Source organism: Gopherus flavomarginatus, chromosome 19, assembly GCF_025201925.1.
Source record: "Gopherus flavomarginatus isolate rGopFla2 chromosome 19, rGopFla2.mat.asm, whole genome shotgun sequence".
Taxonomy (NCBI): Eukaryota; Metazoa; Chordata; order Testudines; family Testudinidae; genus Gopherus; species Gopherus flavomarginatus.
Window position 1 is genome coordinate 21144571 of NC_066635.1, and position 18030 is coordinate 21162600.

Below are 18030 nucleotides of genomic sequence, written 5' to 3' on the forward strand. Positions count from 1 at the left end.
GACCGCAGTGATGCTCAGCCTGCGTGGTGACTGGAGCACAGCGGGACCAGAGAACCACTTTCCTAGGATGGATCATATGCCCTCATCCAGGGAGAAATAAACAGCAAGTCCCTAGCAGAAAGGGGCGACCGTACCCGATTCGCTGCTGCTCAACAAGGTCCAGCTTCTCTGCCCTGCGGATGACCTCCAGGATGACCTCCAGCTCCTTCGGGTTCAGCACCTGCGTTTTCCTCTGCTTGTCAGTCTGGTTTGTGTGCACCGACCAGCCAGTTTGGAGCCTGCGGGGTGGGCAGTGTCACACTGAAGGCTGGAACAGCATAGAAATCCTCTGCCACACCCCAGGTCCTGAGCCTCAGAGCCTAGAAAATCACGGCCATCGACTTGCCTGCAGAGATGCCCGGTCCCAAGCAGGAATCTATCGACACGACTGTTTCATGTACCACACTTCACCTTCCCTGCAGGGCTGAGAACCGATTTCCTGCCACTGACCTAACTCCTCCCATTCTTGGATGCCCCTTCTTTCGAGCAGGCCTAGTTTTCATTTTACACTTGGGTGTCATTACCCCAGGTGGGGTGCCAGCAGAAGGAAGCACTGTCTAGTGGTTAAAGCAGGGGTCCCTCCCCCCCCTGCACACTGACAGGCCTCTTTAAGGCATCTCATGCTGGGCACCCAACATTATTAGGTACTTCTGGAACCATAGGCCTGGGAGTTCATCCCCAGCTCAGCCACTGACCTGAGGGATGGCACTGTCCCTCTCTGGGCCTGTTTCTCCTCTCTGTCAAATGGTTTAATTCTCCTACACCTCCCAGGCTTACAGGCCTAACTCACTAGCATTAGTAAAGGGTTCTGAGACCACTAAAGGACCTTAGATATGCTCGAGCAGCACAGAGCACCATGACAACATGCGGCTCAGTGCCAGATAGCCGAGCCTAAGGGGAGCTCCACAGCAGTGACTGCAGGAGGCTCTGTTTTATGGCCACAGTCCTGACCAGCTGGGCGCTGTTATGTTTTTAAGCCGTTTGAAGCTGACCCAGGAGGTTCAGCTGGGAGCAGCACTGGGGGCAACAGGGCACAGGCTGCTGCCAGAGGAAAGCAGCTAAAACAAATACAATTCAAGCCACTGACTTATCCCAGTCCAGTCCCTGCCAGCAATCTGACTTGAGAGAGAAAACAAGACCAAATGACATGTGCCTCCAAAAAAAAGAGCAGGTGCCAACTGGGGGAGGCCATGAATTATAGATGGGGTGCTGCTAGGACTGGCTTCTGCATTCACCAACTTTGCTTATTAAATATAGGGTTGGTGGTGGGAACTCAAAGGAGAGTGGGGGTTGCAAGCTATTGCACAGAAAGGAAACTCCAGACAGCATCCGAGCACAGGGCTGTGCTTCAAGAGGCGTCCCAGCAACGATTCCTGTGGCTGTCCTCAGGGAAGCCAAATGACATAGTTGGCCTCAGCAAGGCAGCTGCATTTTGACTATAACACCTGGAGCAGTGCAGCGGCTTTGAGAAAAACCCTGCGCTGTGGGTCCTGGCAGATTTCAGAAGCTAAACACGGTCAGGTCAGGTGATTACTTGGATGGGAGACAGGCTGGGGTGGATAGGTACTGCTTTCAGTGGGGCAGGCAAGCCACTAGCTGGTGCCCCCTTTCTGACTCAGTAACAAACCAAGGCCCGGGCCTGGTGTTACAGGCTGTCTTATGGAGCAGATGTACAACTTCTATTGGTCGTTAACAGTACCTTGGCACACTTCACCAGACTAGGGGTCAATCCAGGCCATTACATTCTGTTTAAACGCACCTGGCAGAGTTAGTGGGGTACAGCCTTCTCCAAGTTATCCACTGGAGTGCATGTTACCTCTTAAGCAGCAGCCACATTTCACCCAAGGGGTGGCTGAATTGCAGTGACGCACTGATCGCTGCACAGCTTGTGTATCAGTTTCAGGTTTTAGAGCACGTTCAGTACCTTCAGGCAGGGAGGAGTGATAGCAGTGATGCGGGATGTTATTACGCGCCTTCCTCAGCACAGGAGAAAAGCCATCAACTCCGAGGAAGCTCAGGTTTCATGGGCAGCAGGAGACACCTCTCCTCTCCCACTCCTGCCCGAGCCCCATGCCGGGTCTGAAAAGCAGCCACAGCTGTGAGTGTGGAGAGACCCAACTCTCCCCTAGTCTCTAGATCAGGCAAAGAGACAGGGCATGACCCTTTCACGAGCAGGGCAGGCTGGGAACCCTCTCCAGGGTCTGGAATGAGAGCTAGGGCTTTGGTTCTGATTTGTGGGCAACCCAAGTAACTAACTGGGTTTTGATCCACCCCGTTAGCTACCTGGCTGCTAGTGTGTCAGTGGGCAGCAGTTGTTCAGAATGGAAGTGTCCGATGTCCACTGAACGGCTCTGGTTTTCGTGTGCTAATCCCACACTCAGACTTGCACGGGAAGAACACAAGACGGTTCCAGTTTGTGTGTGGACTAGCCCTGGGAAGGGGGCAAGTCAGTCTGGTGAAGGAAAAACCTTGCAGGCCTGGCAAGGGAAGCCAGTTTGGAGGGATGGATTGTGGGGGGTTTCCATTGAGTTCCTCTCGCATGGCCAATAACAAACTGGGTTTTGGCCTATCTGTTCACTATAGTATCTGAGTGCCTTGAATGTATGGATCCTTACAACACCCCTCTCACTTGCCTCAGAATAGACAGGAAGCTTGTGGGAGAGCCAGGAATTGAACCCAAGCCCCAGACCAGTGCTCTAACCACTGGGAAATCCTTCCTCACAGGCAACTAGCACCACCTCTTCTGCCCCAGACCCACAGCCTGAGAATCAGCTTGGAGGGCAACAGTAAACGCTGTAAGAGATCACACTCTGTGGCCCCTGCTGTTAACAGACAGTATGTCTACACTACCCGCCGGATCGGCGGGTAGCGATCGGTTTATCGAGGATCAATATATCATGTCTCATCTAGACGCGATATATCGATCCCCGAACGTGCTCCTGTCGACTCCGGAATTCCACCAGTGCGAGCGGTGGCAGCGGAGTTGACAGGGGGAGCCGAGGCCATTGATCCCGCGCTGTGAAGATGGGAGGTAAGTCGAAATAAGATACTTCAACTTCAGCTAGGCTATTCACGTAGCTGAAGTTGCGTATCTTACATCGACCCCTCCCCCTAGTGTAGACCAGGCCAGAGAGAGAGGGCAAACAGAAGGAAGCACTCACTTGGCTCTCAGCGCCAGCTGCCGGTCATTGGGACACACCCACTGATCGCTGCCATTACCAAAGATGGTATCAGCCATGGCAGGAGACTGGAGAGAAGGCCAGAGGAATCACACCTGTAAGAAAAGGAAACAGCACCAAACACTAAGTCAGTCATTGACCAACGCCTGCCTAGAGTCAGCACAGCCACCAGCCCAGGGCTCTCTCAAAGCCCAGCTCATGTGCTGCTCTCTGCAGCAGCCGGCAGACCATGGGAGCTGAGCTCCAGCATTCAGATCCAACGGCGGAGCTTGGCTCGTGGTCTGAACACATCAGGGCACTAACAGAGGGCAGCGCTCACGTACCTTTGCAAAGCAAGACTCAAGGTCTCAGGAGAAACGCACTCCTCAGAGAAGTCCATTGGAGAGCTGGGACCCAGAGCTGGGAATGGGCAGGCCAAGGGGGCTATTGCTCTGCCCTGCCATGCAGGAGACATGTGTTCCGTTCTTGTGCCCAGCCTTTTAATGCCCCAAGCCAGCAAAGGGCTGGTGACAGATTCTGCACAACTGTAAGTTGCGTTTCGATGGTCCTAAAAGCATGATGCCAGGAAAACCATCTAGGCCAAACTTTCCTGCCACCCTGATCTGTACTGCAAGAATTGTGGCCTCTTTGTCCTTCCACAAAACAAACCTTGGCTGCTGCTCAAAATACCAGTATGTGATTGCTTTAGACACAGCCCCTGTACATGCCAGACCATCTCTGTGTACCCATTACAGCTTTCCAATGGAACAGCCAGCAATGAACTGTGGATCAGTCCATAATCAGGGATCTCGGTTTAATTCCAGACCAATGCACCCACACAGAGACAATACTAGTTACATCTAGTCTCTATCTGCTGCTCCAGGGGAGGAAATTACTTGTCTTCAACAACTGCTATAGGCCTGTAGATGTTCTGGGCAAAAAAACAATTGAGGCTTTAAGTTGATCTACACAAGGAAGTGTATTTAATCAAGATGGCAGGTTGGCTAACAGGTGAACATGTTGCACTAAACAGCTTTCTCTAGCTGTAATTTACTTGCTTTTACCTACAGCTCTCCTCAGAAGCCTGTGCTTTGCAGATGCTGAGGATTTTATACACAGGGGCTTGCTTATCACATTGCAAAATCTTGTTGCTTCGGCCCAGGGCAGCATACAGACAAACTCTTTCATAAGAAGTGGTTTAAGCTTGAATTGGTTTTCTAATACTTCAGAAACACCAGGGTAATCAATGAGAGGGGAGGAAATGTGAACAGCTGCTGGCTCTACATCCTTCCTGGTGTGATCTATATAATTTTGATTCCAGCAGGGACAAGAAAGAAAAACATTGAAAGACTCTTGATCAAAGTACATTGTCTACAGTCAATAAAAGCTCCCAAGTCTTTTCACCAAGCTTGTCTCTCATCCAAGGGCTCTCAGGCAGATGGCATGAGGCATTCCCCAAACAGCAGTTTGAGAGTGAGGGTGTGTAGCTATTTGGTCTCCTGGATCCCCAACAAAATGCTGTAAAAGTGCCAGTAGGTTTCTGCAGTTCCTGCTGAGACTAAAAGCACTTGGCACTTAAGAGTTATGGGCCCATTTATTTTTTAATTTACAAAACATGCCTGATGCCAGTAGCTCAGGGAGCACATGCTTCATTTAATGCACTGGATTTTATAAACAGTGTTCAAACAAAATAAACCCACTCTCTGACTCCCTCTGGTTCCTTCCCACTTTGCACTACACCTTCAATGCAATATACTCCAGCTCTATCACACCAGCAGAATCAAGGGGTTTCCACTGAGAAGGCGTGTGCAGATGTGTGCATCTGGTGACAGTTAGCTTGATCCCAGCTGCTGCAGGGAAATACAGGGCGATGTGTTATTTGGACAGTATATAGTGAACATACAGTGGCACTTCCCATCAAGCGAGCTCAAAGCTCTGTGCAAATACAAGTCAGGCTTCACAACTCCCCCCACCTGGTGAAGTAGGTGAATATCATCACCCCATTTTACTGACACATAAGCTGAGGTAGAGAGGAACTGATTAGTTAGGAATCCTGCCTCAGGTCCAACGTTCTCACTGGGAACATGGCCTCTGGGAAGAGTGTTTGCAATCATTTGCCAAACACTTCTAAACCCTAAAGGGGTTTTAAAGTGAGATATAAATCTTGAGGTGAGTGCGTTCTGGGGTGTGATCACTGGAAGAACTGCACAGGTGTGGAATCTGCTCAAAGACCAAGCATGCTGCAGAGTGCACAGCACTCTAGAAGACAAGGTCTTCACTGCTATGCATATCAACAGCTGAGGTTGAACAGCAAAGCAGTAGTATCTGCTTGATACCAGCAAGTTCTGGGTTCAGCATTTACGCTCAGCTTTGGGTGCCAGTGACTGATGGGGAATTCACCATCACATCCTAGTAGGGCTGGCAGAAAAGCCATGGACTGCTCTAAGTGCTAAACCAAAGTAAACACAATGTGTGCCTAGCGATACTCCGTGCAGAGCACAGCTGAAGGCATCACGCACCAAGGAAGCGGGGAGGCTACATGTGGGAACTTTCACTAGAGATTATGGAATGTCCATTGCTTAAGTGGGGAGACAATATTTCCCTCTGCGTTGGGATCAACCCGCTTCTCACACCTAACCTAGACAGGTCCTGTATGAGAGGCATGGACAGACGGACATCTAGGCCTATAGAGAAGCCAAAGTAGTCTGCAGGGTCAGCATTTTCAGAGGTGGGCACAGAGGTTACATCTACCCTCAGCGCTTGCGAAGACTCCCAATGATGCACGCAAGCAGGGAAGTCCTGCTCATTTCCACTGGCCAACACCTCCAGCTTTCAGGTTTATCGTCCCTGATTCAGCAGCTGGGAGGATGTTCTTTTCCTCCTAGAGAGCAATGCCACATGAGAGGCAGCATAATGGCTGCAGAAGGACAGGAAGAAGTACGGAGTCACATTTGCTCACCCTAACTAAACAATTCATGGGATGACTCAGAAGAAGCTCAGTACGCTGCACATCACCCTCTAGAATGGCATGGGAAAGAGAGATCCCAAAGGTAACAAGCTGGAGCAATGTCAGGTGTTTCATGTCATTAACGCATCGTCACTTGTCTCATAGTTCGCCTCACCCAGCCAGGAACATATGCCCATCCTATGGTCAAAACATGTCTGAGCAAGAAGCTATGACCCATCTCTATCTCCATTCCCCAACACATGGTCTCCAGCGGGATAGTCAGACTTGCCTATCCCCAGCTAGATGCTAACAAGGAAGGACCAGGGCTACGAGAACCAAGCCAGTTTGGCTACAGTAAAAATCCACCCAAATCACCAGGTGGTGGAGAGAGATCTCAAGTAAGTGCCCCCATCCAGTAGTTATTTTCCTCTTTGTATCAATTGTAGAATTCCTACTTTAGGTAAGCAATGGGACAAAGCACAACTTATGCTGCACACTGAAGAACTGCAAGGACCTCTGTGGATTACCTCAGTGCTCTGAGGTCTGAGCAGCCTAGAAACTAGCAGCTTTGCAGCCAAGCTGCCTGTACAACCTGGGCAGGGCTCAAGGAGCATCAAGTCACTTTCGCTCTGCAATAATGCCACAGGCGTCTAAACAGATGGCAACTCAGGAGTCAGATTCACTCCGGTTGAACTCATGTGCGTGCAAGTTAACACTTTATTGCCTAGATTAATACAGGACATGGCGCAAAGCACATGACCTTCAATAAGATACAAAATGGGGTAGCACTTCAAGCAATAGCTAGCTGTATTACAGGTTGCTTCCCCTTTGGGGAATAATTGCATTAACAAGCAATCGCATTGCCAACACACCAGTTACCTCAGCTACACTGGAATGAGACGTGAAAAGCACACTGGGAGTTTTACCACTGACTGCAATGGGGCCAAGATTCACCCACTGTGTGCTAGTCTCCCCGACCACAAATTGTGTGTGTCACTGTAAGATTCCCAGCTGTACCTGGCAATAAAAATGTTACAGGTCTCCACTTCAAAAACCCAACCCTTCAATAAACACCTTCCATCTTAAGATGTGGCTTGAAGTTTTGATTTTATAAAAACTAAGAAGACCCCACTGATGCTAGTAATTTTTACTGTGATGTTTTCTTTTAATCCAGTTCGTTTTGAACAAAAATGCCCCAGAGTGTCTGCATTGCTAGGACTGCAGCCCTGCCAAGCAGACAGACACAACATCTATAAAGAAAAATCAAACAGACATTGATGGTTTCCACTGTCCTGAGATGCAAAAATTAAACCATCAGCATAAATAGTGCCAAGAATATTGGTTCCACAAAACTCTCCCCATGTTAATGATCTAAGATGATATTAACCACTCCCGACCAAGGGAAATCATCTTATTTACATTGTCTGATGTTTGATGCCATAGCATCTGTCAACAGAACTTCCATTGCCCCTGTCCTGTACCAGTATGACCACACCAGCGGCCCTGCTGTTCAGTTACAATAAGACCGTACGCAGATCACGTGTCGCCACCACCATATGCTGCGAAGGTCTCCACTTCATCGCACTTCTGGAGGCCTCTTTGCAGCTAAGCAACCTTGTGCCACTTCAGCCGAAAGCACAGAGGGACTGAATAGCAGAAAAAGCTTTGGCGGAAGTCAGGTCTCTCCAGCAAAGCATAAGCACTAATATTAAGTATATAGATTCACACGTATCAATATTTACCTGCCCTGGTGGCGACATTTCCTAGCATTAAAACTGTACCTGCTGGGCAGAGATAACCTGGCTATTTAAATGTGTGAATGATGGGCAAATACTCATCTGACATTTGTTAATACCAAACAAGACATGTCACCGACAAAAAGTGCAGTAAACCCAAGAAAACACATGTTCCCGTCTCCATAAATAGCGCACTTACCCCAACACGCTGCTGTTCAGTTGGCTGAGCCTACGCTCACTTTCTGCTGTTGACACACACAGCTTGCTGTTTCCATGCAAGGCACAGATGCACAACAAGCAGCATGGCCTTGGCCCTTTTCCACAGGAAAGCACACAGCTTGAGCAAACAGATCGCTCCCCTGCACTAAGCTCACCAGTGCAGCACTGGCTGAATATTTCATGCACTTCACAGCACTCCCACCTTGAGGCACAGGAATACCAGCCACGCACAGAACAGTTATTTTGTTCCAAACTCTCCTTGAGCTCTGTGAACCTAAACAATAAGGACTCAAGTCCACCAATGGATTCTCTCCTCCTTGCCCCCCCTGACTCCTGGCCAGAGCTGAGCTAGGACTCGTTACCCAGCAGTAGAAGTATAGGAACAACAAGGGATGAAAAGAATGGATTTTTGCTGATGCTGGAGAAATGACGTGAGTGGGGCAGCAGGCTGAAGGCTATAATGACACAGCATAACACTCATCAGCTGCATCTGATCCCACGGCATAGCTAGCAGTGGAAAAGATACCGTGACAATTATTCAGCTGTGAGATTGGACCTCAGGAAGTCCAACCAGGAAGGGAAGACAGAGAGAAATGCTGTGCAATTTTACTCATTACATTACACTAATCAAAAAGAATGACCCAGTTAAAAAAAAATAAGTGATATTCACTAGATGAAATCCTGGCATCTGAGATGATAGGACAAAGATGAGAACTCTAATCTTAAAGTTCAGATCACTGGGCACTTTCCCCGCATGGTCAGCTTACCCTGGTTGTCTCGTAACACTTGCTTTCTTTTACAGCTCTTAATGATCTTGGAAGACCGGGCAAGCAGGGTCCTGTATAGTTTCGATACTTGGCCTGCTCACGCAAAGGGGGAAGTCAAACCTTCTACACACCAAGAATCCCTGGGGTGGGGAAGCAAACAGAAGCTGCAATTTTAAATCAGGGTTACAGAGCCCTGGCTTTGAAGAGTGAGACATTTTCCAAGATTAGGACACTTCTTTGAAGGATTACATACATCCAGCGGTATCGTGCACATGCGCGCTCTCTCTCTCTCACACACACACACACACACACACACACACTTTAAACAGCTTCCAGACACACCACATGCACTCCATATGTCTGTACACACCTGAAAGATAACACAGCCCAGATGTCCGATTCCCACTGGTGTAAGTCTGATCAGTTCAATGTGCTACAGAAACATACAAATATTTTTAGGCTAATACTGAGGGCTTCAGACTGACCCCACACATGAGATACACGGATTCGGCTCCCATAACCCCAATGTACTGCAAAGCCATCCAAGCCTGGCAGAAGTCTAGAATAGTCAAGATTGCTTTGCGTCTCCTACATTTACCAGAAAATAATGCCAGTGCCACTTCAACACGTCATGGTTGGAATCAGTCTGAGAACCAGGTGTTTTGCCACAATCCCATAGTGATGTGATGAAGGGCATCACATGCTCTTGTCAGCAGATGCTGCAGCAGATGTTTATTGGCTGATGCTATTTTGTATGCACGCTCTGGTCCAAAACAATGCTGTTGAGCCTGAGACAAAACCATTGTCTTATTCTATTCAGATCAAGGGTATCAGTCCCTGGGCCTGATCCATCTGGCCACGGCTGCAGGAGGGGCCCTGAACAGAACTGGTGCCCACGTAGCCAAAAGGTGGTAACTAAAGCCAAGAAGCCCTCTCGGACAAGCCAGAGAACTCCCCAGGAAATGCTTTGTTGTAGACCACTAGCTCCAAATCTAAACATTCTGGTCCAGATTCAGCAAAGCACTTAAAGCACATGCTTAAGTCTCACTGAAGTCACGTGCTTCACTGAATGCTTTGCTCAATCAAGGCCAGCATGCCAGCTTTGATCAGGGACTATGGTGCAGCAACTGACTCTTCCAAATCCAGCATGAGATTTCCGCAGCGGCCTAGGGGTTTTAGACACAAGTGGGAATGGGGGGTCCAAATTCCCTAGATGGTTTTGAAAACCTCAGCCTGCCTGTTTATGCCCACGTGTGAAACTGACTGGTGCAATAAAACTTAAGAATTTAAAGTGAACATTTAAAGTATTGAGGGATAAGAATTAGAAACTAAATCTGAGATTTATTATTCCACTTTGTGGTGGCCAATTGATTTCAGACCAGGATACCTGAAGAAGTCAGTAATGTCATTACTCCGTAAGTGTTTGTCATACATCCAGGGAAGTCTAAAAGCAACTGCACTCCCACCTTCAGGCCTTGTGCAGACCAAGCAAAGTAACAAGCATGCACATTGTAGCAAAGGGAGAAAACCACCTTAGCTGGCTCCCCCTAAAATCCAAACCAGTGCCACTTCCCTTTCTGCGTTCACAGGAGTTCTGTGTAAATACACAGACCAGGGCAGCTTGCATCCCTGTTTCTTTAACCTACTGAACTTGACACTACTGCAGAGGCCAGAGCTGCTTCCTTGCTTCTAAAAGCTGGCCATGTCCTTTTGCAGCTCACATGACAATTGTTCTCAGCAGAAAAACATCCTGTTTTAGAGCCAGTCCTTGGGCTGTGACAGGTTTAAAGGCACAGCGCTGGCATCTGGCGGATTAGTGGAGTTCACCCACAGTTCTCCTATGCCGGCTGCTGGGTCAACAAGGGAGATGCAGATTGAGGATATATGCAGTAGCTGCCCATTGGATCTCACTTCCCAGGCCTTTTATACTCACACTCCAAATAAGAGATCCAAGGGGGCAAGTTTTGTTAGACACAGGGGACCAACTTCACCCCGGTGTAATTCCATTGACTTCACAGAACACCGAGACGCAGTGAACAGCTCTTGAGCCCATAAGAGCATAACGCCCTTCAGCCCTGGGATTCAGTCCTTCCTGATGGGACAGAGAAGCCTGCTTCGCCGGCAGCTGTATTTTCCATTGGGTGGAGAGGCCCAATAAGTCCCTTGTCTTTGGAGCTTTAGCTCCTTTAGTGTATTGATGATGACAGGCTGGAATAAAGCAGCATTTGATCAAGGCTTTCCATCAGGACAGATCTGAGCATGTTCTCTAGACACACCAGAGTAAATAAGGAATGTTCTCCCAGCATGACTGATCCAAACACATAGTATCATGCTCTTTTGCTTCTCATTACCCAGAACACTTGTCTGGCTCCCCATTGTTCTTTGAACACTGCCTGTGGAGAGAGAAGGAAGAGGGGAGGGGGAAGGAACATGGCTCAGAGGACTCACCAAGACCCAGGACTGGTCTTTAGATGGATTATTCTATACACTAGTTGCAGTGAAATCATTATTTCTGCTGGTTTTTCACTGGTACCAAGGATCTACTCCTCCCACTGACTTAACCTGGAATTGTGGGTGGCTCAACATCTCTCCCTCTGAGAAATCATATACACTAAGGACCCCACATGGTTTGACACAGCTATTTCCAGCAGCGAATGAGGAGGACACTGTCTGAATTCCTAGGCTTTAAAAATCACTGCTCAAACAAGGGAGCATGGAGAGAACTTAGTCTGATATCTTGCACGTCCTCAGGGTTGGACGCTGCCATAGAGATGGGATTAGCTCTGGGAAGCTATGAGGTGTTAGATCTGAGTAGTGTCCCAGGTATCTCAGTGCCAAGGGATGTACAATAGAGCCTGCTCGTCAGGAATACGGTCAGGTGAGACCACACTGAGAGCCAGAAGAGAACTCATGCATTGTGTAAATGGGACCTGCTCCTTGCATGGTGAAACTTCATTCTGTCTATAGGAAAATTCCACTTCCTTAAATCTGGTTCCTCTCTGTGAATCTCTCGGAAACACAGTATGTATGTATGTATGTTCGAAGCCCTTCTCCACCTACAGAGCCACTAGCGAGATGCTCCTCCTTGGTGAGCACAGATGGGCGCTGGTATCAGGATAAGATGCCTAGAGAGCATGAATCAGGCTGGAGGGAGGGAGGGAGAGAGAGTGTGTGTGTAACAGCTCCAGATGAGTCACATGCATCAGTGAGCAACACAGCACAGTGTGAAAAATCTGTCACTTGGATGAACTCCCTGCAGAACACCCATCAGATGGCAAAGAGCCAAAGCGTCTTTTCAATTAACCAGGCCTCTCAAAGACAGCTCAAAGCAGAGAGGTACAGGAGGCCACATGAAGACAGCACCCAGCTAAGGCAGTCACTCATGCTATAGACTCAACAGAGCGCTTCAATCAACCTGCACATGCCTCTCCAGAGATGAACCACAGAAGCCTCCATCAGGAGCAGGGGAAGGGAGCAGACCTTCTATAGGAAGGGATTCTCGGCAACACAAAGACCCTCCCAATGAGTGTCAAGATGCAAACAAATTTCACGCACCATGGTGAGGTGCAGTGCAGGTGACATGCATCTCTGCAGGAACAGGCAGAGCCTGGGGAAAGCCTGTGTATGCTCTTCTTGACAAGGAAGGAATCACCCCCAACAGTTAAGGAGGGGAAGCCTCGTACCCCTAAGGCTGGGAGGTCTGCTGCCACCACTGATAATAAGAAACATAGGGTAGTGGTGGTTGGAGACTCTCTGCTGAGGGGGATGGAGACACCCATCTGTCACCCTGACCGTTCATCCCGGGAGGTATGCTGCCTGCCAGGGGCCCGTATCCGAGATGTTACAGAGGCATTGTCGAGGATTATCCGGCCTTCTGACTACTACTCCATGCTACTCATCCATGTGGGCAAAAATGATACTGTGAGGTGTGACACTGAGCAGATCAAGAGTGACTACAGGGCTCTGGGAGTATGGGTTAAGGAGTTTGGAGCGCAGGTGGTATTCTCTTCGATTCTTCCTGTCGAAGGTAGGGGCCCGGGCAGAGACAGATGCATCGTGGAGGTGAATGCCTGGCTGCGAAAATGGCATCGCCAGGAGGGCTTTGGCTTCCTCGACCACGGGATGCTATTCGAGGAAGGACTGCTAGGCAGAGCTGGCGTTCACCTTTCGAGGAGGGGAAAGGCCTTATTTGCGCACAGACTGGCTAACCTAGTAACGAGGGCTTTAAACTAGGTTCGACGGGGACAGGTGAGCAAACTCCACAGGTAAGTGGGGAACAAGACCTGGGAGATGGGTCGGAAACAGGAGGGCGCATGGGCTACAATGGCAGAGAGAAAGGAGGGTCAGGGCAAAGCTGGGAGGCAAGATCAAACCAGTATCTTAGATGCCTATATACAAATGCAAGAAGTATGGGTAATAAGCAAGAAGAACTGGAAGTGCTAATAAATAAATACAACTATGACATTGTTGACATTACTGAAACTTGATGGGATAATACACACGACTGGAATGTTGGTGTGGATGGGTATAGTTTGCTCAGGAAGGATAGACAGGGGAAAAAGGGAGGAGGTGTTGCCTTATATATTAAAAATGTACACACTTGGACTGAGGTGGAGATGGACATAGGAGATGGAAGTGTTGAGAGTCTCTGGGTTAGGCTAAAAGGGGTAAAAAACACAGGTGATGTCATGCTGGGAGTCTACTACAGGCCACCTAATCAGGTGGAAGAGGTGGATGAGGCTTTTTTCAAACAACTAACAAAATCATCCAAAGCCCAAGATTTGGTGGTGATGGGGGACTTCAACTATCCAGATATATGTTGGGAAAATAACACCGCGGGGCACAGACTATCCAATAAGTTCCTGGACTGCATTGCAGACAACTTTTTATTTCAGAAAGTTGAAAAAGCTACTAGGGGGGAAGCTGTTCTAGACTTGATTTTAACAAATAGGGAGGAACTCGTTGAGAATTTGAAAGTAGAAGGAAGCTTGGGTGAAAGTGATCATGAAATCATAGAGTTTGCAATTCTAAGGAAGGGTAGAAGGGAGTACAGCAAAATAGAGACAATGGATTTCAGGAAGGCGGATTTTGGTAAGCTCAGAGAGCTGATAGGTAAGGTCCCATGGGAATCAAGACTGAGGGGAAAAACAACTGAGGAGAGTTGGCAGTTTTTCAAAGGGACACTATTAAGGGCCCAAAAGCAAGCTATTCCGATGGTTAGGAAAGATAGAAAATGTGGCAAAAGACCACCTTGGCTTAACCACGAGATCATGCGTGACCTACAAAATAAAAAGGTGTCATATAAAAAAATGGAAACTAGGTCAGATTACAAAGGACGAATATAGGCAAATAACACAGGAATGCAGAGGCAAGATTAGAAAGGCAAAGGCACAAAATGAGCTCAAACTAGCTATGGGAATAAAGGGAAACAAGACGACTTTTTATCAATACATTAGAAGCAAGAGGAAGACCAAGGACAGGGTAGGCCCACTGCTCAGTGAGGAGGGGGAAACAGTAACAGGAGACTTGGAAATAGCAGAGATGCTTAATGACTTCTTTGTTTCGGTCTTCACTGAGAAGTCTGAAGGAATGTCTAATATAGTGAATGCTTATGGGAAGAGGGTAGATTTAGAAGATAAAATAAAAAAAGAGCAAGTAAAAAATCACTTAGAAAAGTTAGATGCCTGCAAGTCACCAGGGCCTGATGAAATGCATCCTAGAATACTCAAGGAGTTAATAGAGGAGGTATCTGAGCCTCTAGCTATTATCTTTGGGAAATCATGGGAGACGGGGGAGATTCCAGAGGACTGGAAAAGGGCAAATACAGTGCCCATCTATAAAAAGGGAAATAAAAACAACCCAGGAAACTACAGACCAGTTAGTTTAACTTCTGTGCCAGGGAAGATAATGGAGCAAGTAATTAAAGAAATCATCTGCAAACACTTGGAAGGTGGTAAGGTGATAGGGAATAGCCAGCATGGATTTGTAAAGAACAAATCATGTCAAACTAAGCTGATAGCATTCTTTGATAGGATAACGAGCCTTGTGGATAAGGGAGAAGCGGTGGATGTGATATACCTAGACTTTAGTAAGGCATTTGATACGGTCTCGCATGATATTCTTATAGATAAACTAGGAAAGTACAGTTTAGATGGGGCTACTATAAGGTGGGTGCGTAACTGGCTGGATAACCGTACTCAGAGAGTAGTTATTAATGGCTCCCAATCCTGCTGGAAAGGTATAACAAGTGGGGTTCCGCAGTGGTCTGTTTTGGGACCGGCTCTGTTCAATATCTTCATCAACGATTTAGATGTTGGCATAGAAAGTACGCTTATTAAGTTTGCGGACGATACCAAACTGGGAGGGATTGCAACTGCTTTGGAGGACATGGTCAAAATTCAAAATGATCTGGACAAATTGGAGAAATGGTCTGAGGTAAACAGGATGAAGTTCAATAAAGATAAATGCAAAGTGCTCCAGCTAGGAAGGAACAATCAGTTTCACACATACAGAATGGGAAGAGACTGTCTAGGAAGGAGTATGGCAGAAAGAGATCTAGGGGTCATAGTGGACCACAAGCTTAATATGAGTCAACAGTGTGATACTGTTGCAAAAAAAGCAAACGTGATTCTGGGATGCATTAACAGGTGTGCTGTAAACAATACACGAGAAGTCATTCTTCTGCTTTACTCTGCGCTGGTTAGGCCTCAACTGGAGTATTGTGTCCAGTTCTGGGCAGTGCATTTCAAGAAAGATGTGGAGAAATTGGAGAGGGTCCAGAGAAGAGCAACAAGAATGATTAAAGGTCTTGAGAACATGACCTATGAAGGAAGGCTGAAACAATTGGGATTGTTTAGTTTGGAAAAGAGAAGACAGAGGGGACATGATAGCAGTTTTCAGGTATCTAAAAGGGTGTCATCAGGAGGAGGGAGAAAACTTGTTCACCTTAGCCTCCAGTGATAGAACAAGAAGCAATGGGCTTAAACTGCAGCAAGGGAGATTTAGGTTGGACATTAGGAAAAAGTTCCTAACTGTCAGGGTAGTTAAACACTGGAATAGATTGCCTAGGAAAGTTGTGGAATCTCTGGAGATATTTAAGAGCAGGTTAGATAAATGTCTATTAGGGATGGTCTAGACAGTATTTGGTCCTGCCCTGAGGGCAGCGGACTGGACTCGATGACCTCTCGAGGTTCCTTCCAGTCCTAGAGTCTATGAGTCTATGACGAGACAAATCATAGTGCCACGCTGAGCGGCTGGATGTGACATGGCAGAGGGCAGGATCTCACTCAGGAAGGGAGGAAAAGGTTTTTGGTTTTGTAGGTAAACGTAAAACAAGCGGCTTGTCGGGAAGCAGGGACCAACTAGAGAAAGGTGGCTGGGGGAGGCTATTAAATGTCTCCTGGGCCCTCTCAATGTACGTCTATTAAGAGAAGTTACCTATGCAGAACCTCAATGGAAAACTAGTAGGAATATCACCCCTGTCTCCCACCCTGTGTCTGTCTTGTTGGTTTCAACTGTAAGCTCTGTGGGGCAGGGGCTGCGTCTGTGAAGAGAGGAGCCATCTTCAGGGCACAGACCAATCTCTGAGCAATGGGAAGAGACCTGCATGGAAGGCAGATTATCAAACGGTGACAAAACTGGAGTTGCTCTCTAGTGTCATATGGATATGGTATGTTGAGCGGGATGCTGGGCTGCTTACTGCATGAACATATTGGCTTAGTATTAGGGGGCTATAAGCAAGAAGGAAAGCAATAGCTCAGAATAAGCCATGCCCTGGTAAATACTTCAGGGTTGTTGAGATACTCTGCCCCAGCGATGAGCTCTGCAGACTATAGCTCCTGGATCCAGCCAACTTACCAAATTGGTTTGGTTGTGCATGGCAAAACCCCAAGAGCTGACATGAATAAAGAAATTCTAGTAGCATTCCCACTCTCAAGAGGAAAAGAAGCTGTTTGTGGGGACACGGCTGACCCCCAGGACCTGGTGGGGCATCTGGAGAAGCCAGGCCTGCCAAGGCTCTCATCAGGGGATGGTAAACCTTTGGTAAGAGAGATGGGCAGGGGTTTAAAACACTTTTTCTGTCAATGTTCCACCCCTGCTGTTAAAATAATACATCCTTTGGTTTAAAGAGGCTTCCTGGTCACTGTATCCTCTGATCACAGACTGCCAAAGAAAGCAATGCCAAGTGTTGCATCCAGGCAGACCTGCTGGGTAAGCACAACTGATACACACCCAGGGCACTGTCCCCAAGGCTTGGTGTAGGACTGGCAAAATGGTGGCATTCCACCCCAGAAGAGGTGAAGGCAAGGCCTGACACCAGAGGGGGTACACTCAAAAAGACCACAATGGATGATGCAGTCAGCCCTGGAACCATGACACCCACACCTGCCTACTGCAGGGTTCTTGTGCTTTCCTGCAAGCATTTGGGGCTGAACACTGCGAAAGACAGGAGACTGAACCAAACTGGCTTTGGCTTGGATCCAGCCTGGCAAGGACTGTGGCCCAGATCCACAAAGATATTTAGGTGCCTAACTCCCAATGGTTTCAGTGCGGAATTAGGCATCTAAATATCTCTGAGGACATGGGCCTATGCTACTAGAGAAAAAGCAGAATTATAAGGCTCAGGAAACAAAGGCGGAGCATGTTGTATTCAAGGGGTTTGGCTTGGAATCTTTCTTTGAACTAATGATCCTCACTAACACTGCAGCATCTGTTAGAAGCAGGACCTGTTGTTAGTGGATAGGGTTAATAGGCACAAAAGACTCAATGTGCAGACGCTCTCCGCTCCAAGCAGCTTGGTCAGTGAACCTCTGGGTGTTAAGCGTCAGCACACACTGGCCTATTGCTTCTCTTCTGCAATTAGCCTGCAAAATGCAAAGAGGCTGGCCCAGAATATGAAGGGGCAGATGGAAGCTCCAGAACCGGGATTTCAGGACACTACTTCAGATGGATTTTGTGATGGACATGGGGGGAGAGAGAATAGTTCTCTCTGCTCCTGGCAGTGCTGCTAGAGAACAATGCCATCTCCCAGTTTAAAATTAATAGTGATCATGTTAAGTAAGCCTTCGAGAGAATCAGCTTAGTACTTCACTCCTTTGCCATGGGCCTGTTTATTCTACAGAGAGATATTTTTGCCCTCTTTATTCCTCAAAGTGGGTGATTGG

General features: G+C 47.8%; 1 protein-coding gene across 6 annotated transcripts in view; it reads right to left on the reverse strand.

Moving 5' to 3' along the window:
* The window catches only part of RPH3AL (rabphilin 3A like (without C2 domains)), a 95466-nt gene that overhangs the window by 59295 nt on the left and 18141 nt on the right, over positions 1-18030 (reverse strand). For 4 of the 6 annotated variants that reach the window (XM_050928839.1, XM_050928840.1, XM_050928836.1 and 1 more), the window contains 2 exons: positions 3201-3313; positions 135-278 (listed from right to left, as the gene is read on the reverse strand). In XM_050928839.1, coding sequence (XP_050784796.1) covers positions 135-278; positions 3201-3277 — 221 coding nt within the window. In that variant the 5' untranslated portion in view covers positions 3278-3313. Of the gene's footprint in view, positions 1-134; positions 279-3200; positions 3314-8079; positions 8111-18030 lie in introns of those variants that run through there. The other 2 variants (XM_050928841.1, XM_050928842.1) reach the window with 2 other exon arrangements.